This window comes from Dermacentor variabilis, chromosome 1, assembly GCF_050947875.1.
Source record: "Dermacentor variabilis isolate Ectoservices chromosome 1, ASM5094787v1, whole genome shotgun sequence".
NCBI classification, from domain to species: Eukaryota; Metazoa; Arthropoda; class Arachnida; order Ixodida; family Ixodidae; genus Dermacentor; species Dermacentor variabilis.
This window is the reverse complement of record NC_134568.1, coordinates 166604880-166621715: the sequence shown is the minus strand read 5'-3', so window position 1 is coordinate 166621715 and position 16836 is coordinate 166604880. Positions and strand designations below refer to the sequence as shown.

At 45.7% G+C, this 16836-nt stretch overlaps 1 protein-coding gene across 1 annotated transcript in view; it reads right to left on the bottom strand.

Moving 5' to 3' along the window:
- Positions 1–202: 202 nt before the first annotated feature.
- LOC142587836 (uncharacterized) overlaps positions 203–16836 on the bottom strand; it is a 29178-nt gene continuing 12544 nt past the window's right edge. The window contains exons 2-5 of the mRNA XM_075699131.1: positions 2753–2814; positions 1729–1818; positions 1205–1240; positions 203–413 (exon numbers count right to left, since the gene is read on the bottom strand). Coding sequence (XP_075555246.1) covers positions 342–413; positions 1205–1240; positions 1729–1818; positions 2753–2814 — 260 coding nt within the window. The 3' untranslated portion in view covers positions 203–341. The remainder of the gene's footprint in view (positions 414–1204; positions 1241–1728; positions 1819–2752; positions 2815–16836) is intronic.

Sequence of the window (16836 nt, the reverse complement as noted above, 5' to 3'; positions counted from 1 at the left end):
GTTCATTGCCACTGTCGTGCTCACGGAGCAGGAGAAAAAGTCGCTTAGTTCCAGATGCTGAAAAAGCTTGCCGAAAATAATAATAATATTCATCGTCATCACACTGTGCCAGCGAGTGTTAGTCGGCCCTTTCCACTCCCCTGTTTTCATCTTTTGGCCTTTTGACCCTAGGTATGAACACAAATGAACGCTGAGCCGTACAAACGCTCATATGAACATTTTATTGCTTTTATGAAGGATGACGAGCCAGCCGACAGGCTGAACGGTCCCGAGCCACGACGGTCACGTTCAGGTGTCGCTGACCCTCGGCGAAGGGGGTTTGTTGACCCGCAATGACCACTTTAGTTGGTCTTCGGCTGAGCCTGTGCTTTGCAAGCCTCGAAAGCAGACTTGATTTCGTCCTCCTCGGCTTTCTGTAGGAGAATCAGAGAAGCAAACCGTTGTAGGCACGTACTTATATATATCGGTGGCTAGATTTCTCCCGTGTTTTCTCAAAACTCTGCGAACGAGGCACAAGAAAATATTACGGCGTAAATTTTTGGAACAGTGATGACATCTATGGTGTGTTTATGTATGTGTGCGCGTGTGTGTGTGTGCATGTGTGTGTTTGTGAGTGTTGTGTGTTTGTGTTTTAATGCGTGAATTTCATTGCGGATTTTACGCTGTGGGAGTGTCGCATAGAAACTACGGCTATAAATTAGAGGTGCATTAGAGGTGCAAATTAGATGTTCCACAGAAACTATCCATGCCTTTTCGGACGAACAAGTACAGCTTGATCACAGTCAAGATTCTTTGTTTTGATGCCGTCTATAACGGTGACGTGAACGCATGGCGCAAGAACACACGTGCCTGGACTTTATCTAAAGGACAATGACGTAATCTCTGAACAAGTTTTACGTTATCTTTATGACAGGCAGTTTAAAATTTTGTAATTCACCGGGGTAGCTTCAGTTCTGTCTGGTCATCTTAGCTTGCGATTGCTTGAGACCTCGCTGAAATTTTGCTCACCTTCGAATGGGCTAGCTCGAGCTATGCACAGTAGATGTTTAATCGGGCTAAATCACCATAGTAATAAATGCTAACATGCTTGCTGAAGCCAAGAAAAAAATGCAGAAAGGGAAGTCTAAGCTTGGGTAAAGTATATGGTGTTCTTGTTTGTATTTTGATGCTCTTGGTTAACTCAGACTAAAGTATTTTAACTTACCGTGAAAATGGCCGTCTTTGCACCCGATTCCGCGGCCTGGAAGAAAGTACCAAACTGATGAATGCAATACATTGCAATCCTACGAAAGAAATATACACGCAAAATGGCTGACGTTGTCTAACAACAACGCACTTTATTTGTATTACATATTCCTATAGTTTGTATTTTGCGCATACTCTGCAGTGTGCGTACTCAAAAAGATTGTGAAAGCGTTCGTCAGCTGATGTAGGCACACAATGCCACGAAAGAAATACTTAATTATAAGGAAGACAGCGTGGTCCTGTCGGCCGAGCGCACGCATGTAGTTCATCTGGCGCATTAAGCTTTGAAACCTCAGCGTTGACAGATTGATCGATGTGCGCACTTCTGCACGCTTAGGAATAACGAGAAAACTTATTTGTGACGAAAACATAAAATGACAATAGAACGCCTTAACGCGACGATTGCTCACTAATGAAAAATAAAGAAAAGAGAAAATGAAATGGAAGAAAAATGCACTTCTTGCCGCTCTTGCCCTGGCTCACCCCTTTGCGAAGTTCGCACAGCTTGTTCGTTGCGAGCAGGTCATCCTGGCTGCCAAACGTCTGCTTCAGGGCCTCCCACTTGCTTTTCATCTGCGCACCAAGAAAGCTTTCCGTGGCCTAATTATTTCAAAGACCAACAACTTCAACAATTACTTGCTTCCTGGTAACGCAGAGCAGTATGCTTCCTAACGATGGTGAACAGTTTCATGAGCAGATAAATTACTCCGGCACCGTGCATATAACGAAAACAACGTGAAACTACTTTAGCTCACTCGGTTTTTTTTTTTAAGTGGGTGTCTTGTTTTATGGTACGTTATGCCGTAGTTCCTGAAGTGTCGCTTACGGTCCGAGCCACGCTTAACAGAATGCGTCTAAATTTCTCGACACCAAACTCACGCGAGGATTAGAAAACAAAGTAATGTATCGTGTTGCATTTAAACTGAGTGTTATCCTATTATATAGGAGATAAAATTAAACCATTTATCACAATGCAAAGAATGCCATGTAGAATTTCATCCCTGCAGTGGTACGATATTATTGAAAGTTATAGTTCGCCAGCTCAGACAGAGGGAGAAAGAGTGCATTTGTAGTTTTCGTGTGGGCACCAAGCAATGTTAAGCATTCGGGCACTGCAGTGCAATATTTGCAGCGACATCACGCCTGATTTAGCAGTCTACAGCAAATATCCTCTCAGACGAGCGTGTAGAAATCCATTCTCATTTCTTCATGTTCCTTGGTGACCAAAATGCAAGAATGAAAGGTCTTTAAACAGTATGTCGTCCTTTACTCGGCGACGATGCAATTTAGCTTGCAGGATGGACAAATGACGCCGCCAAGCGGCACCGTGTGCCCCATTAATTCGGTGACAGTGGCCCAGCCTTGTCCCTCCCCCATTTCCCTCTCTCCCTGGTATTTATGTTTGTATATTAATAATAATAATAATAATAATAATAATAATAATAATAACGATGAATTTTTGGATTTTGTGGTCTAAGGCATCGCGCCTGGCCACTATTTTGCTTACCTGTGCTGAAACGTGGCTTGTTATACATTGCACCGCCTGTACTTTCATGTTGTCAGCCAGGTCTGCAATAATAAGAAAGTAGGCAAAGCCCTGGTCACTGTAGTAGCTATTAAAATAGGAATAATAGTTGGCTACGCTTTTTTTTTATTTGGTTGGTATGAACATTTCTGTTTTTTTTTTTTTTTGTAACCGTCCCGTACATTATTATTGTCCTCAAGGTACGTGAAATATAAGTAAGGTGGAATAGAAAGATGACGCGAGAGGACGGCTTTCAAAAGCCTAGAAAGAAGAAGAGAGAATAAGCTGTAATGGCGGCCGTATGATTAACTATTCTTGGTGTCATTACAATACAGTAGTTCGTTTTCTTTTCATAACTGAGATACACTTAGGAATACGTCATAGGGCACCAGCTTATTAGTGCGCTCGATTTCCGGTACATAAAACTGTGTTCGTTGATACACCTTTCTATCGAGTTAAACTATGTGTCCCGCAAAGTATGTCGCATTTTCATCAACGGAACGCTGGAATGATGGCACAAGAACTGCCCGATGCGTTCTCGGAATTAGTAGAATGCGCGCATCTACAAGGGCTTGGGGAATCGCCGATTATTCCCTTTGTGTTTGCGCATAGAGGCAAATTTTCATTACTTCTCAAATGCGACCTATGCCTTAAAATAAATGTGATTGCAATAGCGATTATATGGACACTCCAAGCGAATTTGTTTCATCTATGTCGGTGTGGCGGTGCTTATGGATGCTTGACTATGCTAGATAGACGCCACATTATTAAAACACTAAATTTACCCTGACCTAGTTCTATGGCCTCGACTGACGTCAGAATGGTGGCGATTGCAGCGCGCAACGAACAGCCACAAAACATCTCGTTGACAACGTACGCCTTTTACCTTGCATTATTAAAGATTACAAAACAACATTAGGGCTCGCAATATAAAGGCGATATCATTTCACTAGTACCGGCGCCATTGCTTTTTGAGAATCCAATATTTCACTGGGCACTAACTAACAGCGATGGTTTCCCGTCGGTCTCATCCAAGGAGCTTTGACCTCATCTCGTGCTGCGCCGAGGTGCAACACGCCTGCAACTCCTCTGGCGGCGGTCATGAAGCTAGCGTTCTCAGACGCCTCGCATAGTTGCCAGGGCGTTGTTCCTTCTGCCCAGCAGCAGTTGCCCTTGCGTGCTGCTTCGCGCCGACGTTCTGCACCCACATACAGTCGAAGCACCGTTGGAGGAGTCCAAGTGCCACTGTAAACCTTGCTATCGCTGTCAATGCTTCGCCTAGGAAACAGTATTTATTTTTATTTCGTGTAAATAAACGTAAGTAACTAGTCGCACTTCAGCTAACAGGCTGAGTAGCTCGAAACGACTACAAACAATATGCCATCGGTCTCACTTCCGCAACGTGTACCTAGCTATTTTTAATGTTTGCTACAAGTTGGCTGGGATACACGGTATGTATCACCGAACGTAAGTCCTGCAGCATTTGCTCATGTTCTACAGTAAATTGAAACCTCCACGATTTCTCAGAGTAACAACAAAGCACGAATTATTGGCGACGTTATTGTGTCCGGAATTTTTTGGACCAACCTGTCGCTCCTCTGAATTTAGATTTCTCAGAAATGTCACTCCTTGCTTGACTTTACTTACTTGCAGCAGCTAAACTTTACTGAGAACTGCTGCGGCGACGTTCATTACACTCGCCGCGGTGACTTAGTGTCTATCGCACTACGCTGCTAAGCACGAGATCACGGGTTCGATTTCAGAACGTGGCAGCCGCACTTCGATGGGGACGAAATGCAAGAGAATTTCGTGTGCTTTGGTTCAGATGCACGTTAAAGAACCCCAGGTGGTCAAAAAAATTGTCCGGAGTGCCCCACTATGGTGGGCTTAATAATCGTACCGTGGTTTGGGCCCATAAAACCCAAGAATTTTAATTTTAAGGTTTTATATCTGTCTTACAAATTTTTCATAATGTTTCTATATCTCGTGAAAATGTTCATCTCGTTGCAACCGACCAGTTACACCCTTCCTCTACGCTTTCCTTAACTTTGGCAGCACAAAACAGCTGCATCGGTTCCGATGATAGCACGAAGCGGCACAGCATCAACTTTTCCCGTGGGGACTACGTAGGCTTATATCGGTGCCTCGAAAATTGAAATGTGAAAGCGTGGAATGGTCGTTCGCGGACGCGACAGCTGAAGTTGACGGACAGGTTAATTTAATTAAAAAGTCAATGAACATGGTACGTACATATTCATCTTACGAAAACAGTCAAATCACATTTTCTTCACAGGTTTTCGAAAGAGTACAAAACAGCCATAAAATTGAAAGACTGTGCACACAGAAAAGCAGTAGAAACTTAAAGGGAAAGTTCAATTTAAGCACGATCATTCTCTTTCAGGTTCTCTCGAAACCATAATAACTAAAACCATACTGAACTTCTTGACGCCATCATCACACGTAGTTCAAAACATGAATGTCTTGTTGCTGAAAACTGCGACCCTATTTCCAACACTGCTGATGCCTTCGCAGAATGTTCTTGTTCTGTATTTGGTATGAAAAATGTATTCACCCTCAAGTAACCTTTCTCAGTCAGGCTGGTACGGTATGTACACTATCCGTCCATGAAATACTCGTTTTCAAGTGTACTAAGCACCTCAAAGCTTCACTTTCTTGTTGCGCTGATGATACTTATCCCTCATCGCTTAAGACGTACGGGAACATACTTGTCCCTTTTGTTACGCTCGTCCTTAACAGTTCTCTAAAGTCTTGTACTATGTCACAATTCTGTTGTAGTGACTAACCGAGGGTCCCGTTTCCAGTATCATTACTTTGGGACCCTCGTCTGTATATTACATTTATGTACCTATGTTTTTTTTTCATATGAATAAACTTCAACTTCAACTTTTCCTACTGCTCGTAAAGCAGCGTGGTTTGCTAGATCGGCCGCTAGCTGCTGGGCCGATTCTTTTGAGTTTGAATGGTATTCTAGACACGTGTGTTGTACCCTATGTCTTGAAAATAGAACGTGTCATTCCGATATTTAACGGCGGAGATGAGTCAAAACCAGAAAACTACCGCCCTATGTCCGTACTTCCTTGCTTAGCACAACTGCTGGAAAGGCTTCTTCCTGGAGCTCAAAAGGCTTGTTCGTAAGCACATTTTATCGCTTTCGGAGTACGGCCTTGTTCAAGGCAGCGGCACGCAGAAGCTTTTTTTAAACTTGGCCAGATTTTTACATGAAACATTGGAACGATATCAAGGGCCCTGAGGACAATTTTTGGATACATCAAAGGCGTTTGACTCAGTTAACCACCGTATTCTATGCAGAAAAGTTTATTGTAAACTTATTGTAAGCTATGGCGTTCGAGGATATTTTCTAGGTTTCCGTAATAGTTGTCTTTTGAATAGGTCTCAAATTGTTTCCTTGAATAAGGTACACAGCACACTTCGGTACCTCACAACAGGAGTGCCGCCGGGTTCAGTGCTGTCACGGCTTTTAACTTAAACGCGTGTGACTTGGGACAGATAATTGACGCAAACACTGTTTTTAATGTGTGGACTACACGTTGCTTGCTTCAGGATACATGGAATATGATAGGATTGTTGCTCCGCTTTAAATCGATACAGTAAACGTCATGGAAACAAGTAAAAGTTAATGCGCAAGAGACGCAATTAGTATGTTTCAGAAATCCCATAAAAGTTATTGATGCCACTCTGCCTAGCCTCTTGCATGGCTCCGATTGTTTGAATTGTGACTGTACACCGACTGAATATGTAGACAGCGTTAAATATCCAGGCGTTCATTTGGACAGTAATTTATCATGCAACGTTCACTGCTGTTTTTCATCTGCATGGCATCTGCTCTCTTTTCTTTAATTGCAGGAGCTTATGGAATTCCAAAGGGAACAGTTTATTATAAATATTTTTAAAAGTGTACCCTACAACACAAACATTGATTGGAGAACTCATTCAGATCTCTGAGAATGCCAAACTTTGATTCAGTGTTTGTCTCTGTTGTTTTGGCGAGATATTTTTGGAACGAAGATTTTCGCGTACTCGCTACAAAGCACATGAATCTACACAATCTCTCCAGATATGCTGTTCCTCGCCCAAAAACTAATTATGGCAAAAGGCAAATATAATATTATATTCTGAATTTGCATAATGAACTCCCCACCTCAGTAGTGGAGCAACAAAGATTATCCGGCTTAAGGGGAAGCTTTAGCTCGGGTGCTCGTAAATACATGCAAAAGGAGAAATCGTTTTTCTCGGCAACCGCTGCACGAAAATTGACGAGGTTTGTTGAATTCAAAAGAAAACCGAAAACCTAGTGACTGTTGGTTTCAAATTTTTTATTTAGATAGTCAATTCTTTATTAAAAATTGGGAAAAATCGCAAATTTTTAAAATACGAACTATCAAGTTTACAAATGGGTAACTCGGCAATAAACATATCGCAATTATGTTAACTGCATCTAATAGTACATCTAAAGCGGACAAAATTGATATGTTACACATGTATTTCAAAACATTTAGTAATATGTAAATGAAACTTCTGTAGAACCCTTGTGTTCAACGTACAAATTCACGTAAGATATAAATTGACATGTAGAATTTGTTCGCTTTGAATGATCTAATGGATGCCGTTTACAGAACTGCGATACCTGTTCTTGATGCAAAGCTATTCATTTGTAAACTTCGTGCTTCTATTTTTTTCGAGCTTTCTCATTTTTCAAAATTCGTTTAACAAAATTCAGGCCCTATATCGAAATTTCGTTGCCGGCAGTCACTAGAATTTAGCTTCCTCTCTCAAATGCAACAAATTTCATTAAAAATGGTCCAAGGGTTATCTCGTAAAAACGTTGTTGCGTTTTACATGTATTTGAATAGGCCACGTCGGAGTTGGGCCCGAGCTAAAGCTTCCTCTTAAGGGGCGCCTTAAAGGAAGGGATAATTAAGAAAATGTCCCTCGTACGACGCTAACCTTTATTTGTGTGTATGTGAGCATTGAACTTGCTTTGAACGTGTTACTTATATCCATTTACCGGCTTTCCTCTATCACATTTGCTGATTCAGTGCATATTCATGAAATAGTCTGAGCCATTTTCTTTGATGATGACATGTAGAACCTTTGTTGGTCTAGTTTGTGTCTTTCTTGTTAATTTGTTTTCAGCGTGTAACTGAATATGAAGAGTTTAGATTATATTGTCGTGATTCACAAGCATAAGGAACTGATAAAACAGGGCAGGACACTTTAATTGCAGGCAAACTGAAAAACTATCGCGCAGGAACCTCGTCTTCTCTTCTGCAATGCGCGAGATCTCTTCGTCTTTCTCTAGGTGCCGCATATTGGATGTGGCCTTTGCCTCCCTCCAGAGAGAGCATCGTCCCGATGCTCCCCTAGCGGCAGGAAGATTTGTCAGACGAGGTGTGGGCACTTCATTCCAAACAATCGGGCTTCATGCGCAAATGTGCACGACTTCTTTTGGACGCTGCCTCGCCCTGGAGGAAGGAGGACTGTCAGGGATAACCTCATAGTTCAGATCGCTGAGGCGCCGTACAGTCTTATACGGACCGAAGTACCGCCTGAGGAGCTTTCTGAACGCCCTCACCGACGGATGGGACTCCAAACCCAGACGTTGTCGCCTGGCTGATAGGTGATGTATCGGTGCCATAGATTGTAGCGTCGAGCGTCGTAGTCCTATTTTCGGGTGATTATGACGCGGGCGGGTTGTCTCGCTTCTTCAGCGCGTTGAGCGAAAGCTTCAGCGTCCGTGCCTGTATGACCGCAGTCACATGGCAACATCGCATCGAGCATCGTCGTCACTTCACGGCCATGAATAAGGCTGAATGGGGTCTTTCGCGTTGTTTCCTGTTGAGCAGAGTTGTAAGCGAATGGGATGTACGGTAGAATGTCATCCCAATTTTTGTGTTCCACGTCTACGTACATACTCAGCATGTGGGCGATATTCTTGTTCAAGCGTTCTGTTAGGCGTTCGTTTGCGGGTGATAGGCTGTGGTCTTTCGGTGAGCCGTGCCGCTGAGGCTAAGCACTGTCTTTAGGAGTGTAGCCGTAAAGGCAGTCCCTCTGTCCATTATTATCCCGGTTGGCCCACCGTGCCTCAGAACCACGTTTTCAATAAAGAATCGCGCTGCTTCGACTGCGATGCCGCTTGGAAGAGCCTTGATTTCTGCATAGCGTGTCAGGTAATCGGTGGCAACTATTACCCACTTATTGCCAGTATTGGAAGTCGGGAATGGTCGGGCAAGGTCTATCCCGATTTTGGCAAATGGGGTCATGGGCACTTGGACTGGTTGAAGTAGCCCAGCGGGTTTCACGTGCGGTGGTTTGCGTCGTTGACAATCGAGGCACATGCGCATGTAATGTTTCACAAAGGTGGCAATCCTTGGCCAGTAATATTTCTCTTTGACTCGTGCCAGTGTTGGCGTGTAGCCGAGGTGGCCAGATGTCGGTTCATCATGGCAGGCTTGCAAGACCTCATGGCGGAGTGACGTTGGGAAGACAAGTAGGCGGCTGCTTCCGCTTGCAAAGAAGTTCTTGTAGAGAACATCGTTACGGAAGCAGAAGGATGGCAAGCTTCTTGCAAATGTTTTGGGCGCGCTTGTAACCCGGCCTTCTAAAAAATCAATAAGCGGAATCAGTTCGCTGTCTTCCCGCTGCTGACGAGCAATGGTGGCAGTGTCTAGAACACCTATAAAAGCCATGTGTTCGTCGTCCTCTGTGACTTCCTGCTCAATACGTGACCTTGAAAGGCAGTCGGCGTCGGAATGCTTTCGTCCGGACTTGTACACCACTGTCATATCGAATTCTTGAAGCCTTAGACTCCAAAGCGCTAGTTGACCGGACGGATCCTTCGTCAGCAAGCAAAGTGAGTGATGATCGCTGACAACACTGAAGGAACGGCCATAGAGACATGGGCGAAACTTCATAACTGCCCATACCACGGTAAGGCATTCCTTTTCTATGGTTGACTAATTAGACTCAGCACGCAAGAGCGTCCTGCTTGCGTATGCAGTAACTTTCTCGGCTGAGTCTTGCCGCTGCACGAGCACAGCGCCTAGACTTAAGTTGCTAGCGTCCCTATGAATCATGGTATGGGCGCGCCCGTCAAAGGGAGCCAGTACAGGAGGTGTTTAGAGGCGATGTCGGAGATCATTAAACGCTGCTTTTTCTTCTTCGCCCCATACGAAGTCAACGTCTTCTCTTGTAAGGTGCGTTAACGGTGAAGTTATATGTGAAAAATTGGCAATAAAACTTCTGTAATACGAGCAGAGACCTAGGAAACGCCTCACTGCCATCTTGTTCGTTGGCGTTGGAAACATTGCGACGGCCGTGATATTGTCAGGGTCAGAGCGGACGCCTTGATGAGTGAAAATATGACCTAAGAACAGGAGTTCCTCGAAACCAAAGTGACATTTTTTCTGCTCTCAGTGTTAAGCCGGCGGACCGTATCGTTTGTAGAACCGCCAGAAGCCGTCTCAAGTGTTCCTCGATAGTTTCTGAAAAACTATGACGTCGTCATGCCAACATGGTATGCCGAGTGGCATGCCGAACCAGTATGCCACTCATCATACTTGGCTACACGCTCGTACTCCTCAAGCCAGTCTTCTGCATCCTCGTAGGCGTTGCCGTTGAAGCTCACGGGAGATCAAGGAGTCAAAAGAGTCCCCTGTGCAGGGCCTGGGTCTGCCATGGCTTGGGCATTCGTGGTAACAGGCAGACTTCATAGCACGGGACCAAATTCTAGGCTTAGGCCTAGTAGGCGACGGCTGGCGCGGTGAACGGGTGTTTCGACACACGGAAAACGTCCTGGGCTTGATGTGGGGCTGTTGACAGGCGTCCTAAACATTTACCAGTGCCTCCACCAGTGTCACGATTCACAAACAGCAGGAATTTATAAAACAAAGCAGGACACTTTAATTGCAGGCAAACTGTCTTGTCTTGTATTGTCTTGTCACCTAAACAATGGCGCAAAACTGAAAAACGATCGCGCAGGGACCTCGTCTTCTCTTCTGCAGTGCGCGAGATCTTCGTCTTTCTCTACGTGCCGCATATTGGATGTGGCAATATTTTAGAGCATTAGTTATGCTCGAGACCCTGTCAATGTGATTTTGCCGCGACTGCCAGGTCTCTGGCATACAAGCCCTCGGAAGGTTTCGACAGACCTAACAAAAAATGCATGTATATAATAACTCGCAACAAAGGCTATTAATATTATTATTATTAGTAGTAGTAGTAGTAGTAGTAGTAGTAGTAGTAGTAGTAGTAGTAATAGTAGTAGTAGTAGTAGTGGTAGTAGTCAGGACGCATGCTTGCTCTGCTCGTGCCCTTTTTTGGAAAGCCGCCGTTTTATTGCTGTGAAAAGTGAAAAATGGGTGCATGCGAAGTGTGTGACCTGGCCAGACGATGAACTGGAGCCTTCAAAGTCTGGATGGCGCTCCTTTTGCTGCAATTTGTGTCACTCGACAACGACCCGTCGATGGCGTGCTCCCTGCAGCTTTCCCTTTCCCAAGCCATTTCCCCATCTAGTACATCACTGGCTGACCTTGACGGCGGCATGGCCTGTCTTCGTCGCCTCCTTCTCGACGCGCTAGAGGGAATCTTATTCCTGAACGGCGAAGTTTCCCAACTGCGAGAGAGTGAACGCCTTCGTAAGGACCACTCCCGTGGCGTGGAGCAACAGAGCCAGGTCGTCGCCTCCCTTCGAGCGGAGGTTCGTTGCCTGGGCGACAACCTCTTTCGTCGTGCAACTGCCACGCCTTGGAAGTCACTTGTCGACTTCAGAAGGTCTTCTACTGCTACTCCTGCCTCAATGCAACATTATCTACCTGTGTTCCTACGCACTGCAGAACAACGTGTCGTCGTTTCCCCCCGTAGTTTCGCTTCTACCACTGAAAATTCCCTCCGAGACTAAACAAAAAAGAACAAGTGTGTTGCCTCAGTTGGAGCCCTAAAGAGTTCGACATTGTCTGTAGCTCAACAGCCACAACGACCTAAGGCTATTTTTGTTTATAAGTTACGCACTGAAACAATCTCTTCCGACCTGGCGAAGCACTTGATGGCCTTCGATATTTCTGCCCTCTCCTGCCGCCGTCTTAGGACATGATATCAGTCGTATTCTTATTTTTATGTAGCCGTCGATGATGAAGCCCTTAAGCGCCGGACCGACCCGACAATGTGGCAAATGGGATGCCTGTTCAAGCCGTTCCGTGGGGTGCTACACAACGACATGCTTCATGCTTCCGAGATAACCCGCAAGGATCAAAGTGACGTGTAATTTGGACATATTTTACCAAAACGCTGGTGCACTTCGCACCAAAGCGCGTGATTTTTTCTGCAATGTCATTTCGTCTTCCTATTTTACTTCATTCTTAAACTAGCCTCTTCAGTGAAATTTCCTCTTCAGACTTGTTTCCGCCGCACTACAACGTCTTCCGCAGTGACCGGGACTTCAGTGGATCTCAACAAAAAGGTGGTGGCGTACTTGTAGTCGTTGAAAACTCACTCAGATGTGTTCGGCGCAACGACATTGAATGTGTGCAGGAGTCGATTTGGCTATAAATCAGCCTAGCGCGCTGTGAAAAATTGTTGATCGGATCTTCCTTAGTAGAATATTTCACCTGTTTTCTTTTATGAGGTAATCTCTTCTATTGAAAAAATGATATCTTCCCGCATTTAGCACATTGTAATCCTTCTTGCTGATTTAAACATGTGGAATTGATTGGAACATGCTTAGATATTATAATTACAATCATTACATAGAGAAGAAATGCAGCCTGTTGTTGGAGTTTCTGTCCTTCTGTTCCCTTCAGCGGCATAACTTTAAAGGCAATTCACGGGGCAACGTTTTAGACGTTTGCATCTCTAAAGCTTTACATGTCTCTCCTTCTGGCATGTCGCTTGTGCGTCCGGAGAAGTTTCATCCGTCTATTAAGATAACTGCCTCTGTGTCAGCCCTGAGGCAGAGCTCCTCCTGTGGCATAAATGAATCCTCTCGCTTTGCTTTCAAGCGTGGTGATTATTTTCGTTTATATTATTTCTTGTCCACCACTGATAGGTCATTGGTTACAGACAAAGCCAATGTTGATGACCAAGTGGATCAGCTTACGGAGCTTATTTTGAGCAGTATGCGCAAATACATTTCTCAGTACACACCCAAATGCTCTAAATATCCCCACTGGTTTTCGTCTAGACTCATAATTACCCTAAAACATAAACACCACGCGCACCAAAAATGCGGCATTCCTGGGACTAAAGAGTGGCGAGAAAAATTCCGCTTTTTCCGGGCTCTCTGTAAACGTCTCTATAAGCGGGATCAAGGGCCTTATAACGTAAAACTATTCCAGTACGTTTTTATTCCAATCTCCTGATGTCAAACATGCGTGATCGCCGACGCAAGCATCGGGTGGTGTCCCGCAGGGTTGTCTGAACAAACCAATCAAACGCTCCCCTCGTTTATGAGCGGTCACTTTTGTTTGCTTTAAGAACGAATAACATTGCCTACAGTGAGCGGGATTGTCTTATCTAATTGTTTGGCATGAGGCGAGCAGCACGCAAAAGTGGAGAGGGATTTGATGGGGCCTAGCCAGTGGATTGAAAATCGATAACCGGATGAAGAAGCTGGTGCCGGTGCCTGCGATTGGTCCCTTTTCCCTTACTTGAGATGGCTGGTCGAAAATCGCATAGGTATGCAACGGAACGTTAAGAATGCCGCTCAAACAGATCCTCAGCAAAGAATAGTTCCCAGAGCGAGGTCGTAAACGTGCCGAAAGTACTCGAAAACGTTACACAGCCACGCAAAAAGTTTTATTGTACGCAAATAAACCCATGCTCTCCGGCATGTGCGAGTAGCCAGTGCCTGGGCGATCGGTGGCAGCCACCTTTTATTCTTTTCGGAACGGGGCAGCGTGCGGCTATTCAGAAAAAAAATTCAGTTTTGTTCGGCATATTAATGCATCTTTAACACGTACACGTCCCTTTGTCGCGGTGAGTTTTCGCGCTTTTGTGACGTCGCGTGACAGGGGGGTGAAGCGGGTGCAGCCCGAAAACTTTTCACCAATAGCCGAGGGCTAATGGCGAAAAGGCGTTGAATGAGAAATAACTATTTCTCTTTTGTTCGGTCCAATCGTGAATAATCAGTGTGTACGCGTCATATCAGATGGGGAGCTATCGCGGTTTTCGTGACGTCGCGTGACAAACAGGCGAAGTGGGGGTGGTTCAAAAAAGCTTTTTGTGCGATCGCGGAGGGTTTATTGCAGAATTGGAATAGAAAAGTGGAATAGCTTTACGTTATAGCGCCCCAACACTCATATGTTGCATTCTTGGAAAAGAGCGCCTCCGACCGGCCGGCAGAATTTTGGAAGTGCATCCGTAAGCGCTCTAATATACAGGGAAAGTGTTTTCGCCTGCTTGACTCTAGAGGAGTAAAAGTTCAAGCAGTCGCAGATTGTTTTGCTGCGCATTTATATAATATTTCGGGTCTTACGTGCCAAAACCACTTTCTGATTATGAGGCACGCCGTAGTGGAGGACTCCGGAAATTTCGACCACCTGGGGTTCTTTAACGTGCACCTAAATCTAAGCACACGGGTGTTTTCGCATTTCGCCCCCATCGAAATGCGGCCGCCGTGGCCGGGATTCGATCCCGCGACCTCGTGCTCAGCAGCCCAACACCATAGCCACTGAGCAACCAAGGCGGGTGCTGCGCATTTATCACCATTCTATAAAGCTGCAGGTCTCAACGCTGAAGTCAGCAGCACACGACGGTTCCTACATCTAGTGCTGTGTTGTTTGATGAAAAGCTCATCCTCGAATGCCTTACGCGCTTGGAGCCTTCCCTATCCTGTGGCCCTGATGGCATCCCCTCCGCCATTCTAAAAGCTTGCGGCAGTATATTTGCTCCAGTATTGACATCCATATTTAACAACTCTGACTACTTCCACGTTCCCTCACATGTGGAAAACTGCTCGCGTTTTTCTGTACTTAAGTTGTAAAACTGATGTCTCGAATTATACCACAATTTCTGTTCTCTGTGCCTCGTCTAAGATTATTGAGCTTGGTTTTCACAACATGTTGTCTTTTACTGTGATGAACTCACTCATTCCGAATCAGACTGCATTTCTCACCAGCCGCTCCACTATCAGAAAACTCGCAAGTTTCAAACACGGATCTCCGCGCCGGTACTTCAAAAGGGGCAAGCCGACACCGTTTACTGTGACCTGAGCAAAGCCTTTGATGTAGTCTGCCACTCACTGCTCCTGAGCAAGCCTACGCACCAGGCACGTACCCAGGGGGGGGGGGGGGGGGTACTGGTGTCCGCAGTGTGACGTCGCTCGTAGCGACACGGGACTTCTAGAATTATTCAAGACAACATCCGTTATCTGTGCGATTTGTTGCTTGAATTAACGATTTGAAGTTTAAAGAAATAATAAAACACACAAACGGAATGTCTGTGTGGTTTTTTTTTGTTTTACTTCACATCGAAGCAAGAGAGATGCACTTCCACTTCGTCTGCTTGTTCCCACGGTGGTGTGGTCACGTCCGTTGGTACCGAAGCTATGCCATTTTCTACCGTGCTCCAGCGCCGTGATCATGCACTGCGATCCGCTTGTTCTGCCTCAGTATTCGTGTAGTACTAACTTATACCGCTAGTCATGTTTCCTTGTACACAGCGCACAAAATCGTGCGCTGCGCGAACGAAACAACAGCTCGCGCGCGACGCTGTCAGCGGAAGTGCGCAGTGCCGAAAAAAAGAAGCGAGGAGAAAAAAAAATGAAGGCGGGGCCTGTGACGTATGCGTCACGCGATCCTCGAGGTCTGGTATGGGCGAACGCAGGGAAGCAATTGCGCTTGCGTAGGCTAGACGGGGCCAGTGGAGAGAGCGTCTTGCTTGGCAGTGGAGCCCGCCTGCTGAAATCATGGGTTCCCGGCACTGAAATATTTCTATCTCGTCTATTAATGAGCCGATTTGGAAATTTTTGCGGCAGAACGCTCCCTAGAGGGCACGTAACAAGTTTCAGCGTATAACCAAAATTTTCTATGTGGCTTCGTTAGGGGCCCTTTAAGGCAGAGCAGCAAAACGAACTGGAAGTGAGGAAACCTTTTCTTTCCTACAACTGTCACAAACCAGCGCACATTGCTGCGCAATGTAACAAGGCAAAGGTAGTGTTTTTATGGGTCGGTTGCAATGACGAAAACATGAAGCTGCTCGAACCGCACATGCGCAACCTTGAGCAAAACGGGAAACGTGTTCGGTGGGGAAACCACGTCGCGTACTGCGCGATGCCGCGGCAACTATGGAAGTGGTTTACAGCTCTTATGTGGAACCTGTGATGCTCATGGGTGAATTCGCCTGAAGCAAGCAATCTGTAGAAGCTCACAATGCATGTCTTCCAGTCGCAAAGGTGTCTATTAAAGGTCCTTTCGGCAATTTGAGACGGAAGCTGCCGTATCGCCCACACTTCCTCCGCAGTACCCTTACCTGTTCTCAAATAGGTCGGATCAGATTCTGAGCGAGAAAGGGCTAATGTTCGGGGAGGCTAGCATGATGGCACAACGATACCGAAAGCTCGTGAGTTAACTGCAAAGCAGTCGCGGAAACGGGGCTATGTGAGGTGGATGGCTATTTGGAATTTCAGAAAGTGGAGATCGAGAATGCCCCCCGTTGGAACCGCAGGTGTTTGGATCGGCGCAGGCAGAGGTCCCGGTAGTGACATCAGCCGATTTAGCAGAGCATTCACCAGATTTGTCTGTAGCGCCTACGTCGGAAGGCCTACAGCGGCTGTTAGTGATCAGCCTTGACGCTCGAGCAAAAGAAGGGCCCCAGCCTGCGAAACACCTGAAGCAATCCAAACGAACGTGTGGCACGGTGAGAGGTGGCACGGAATCCCTTGGGCTAGTCACTTCGGTGTCAAGAAAACTAAACATCGACGATTACAAGAGTATTTTTCGCCTGATTGCTTCCGCGACGCAGCGCAATTTGTAAGGACTTGCGACACATGTCAGCGCGTGGCGAAGCCGAGTGAAAAGGCAAGAGCGCTGATG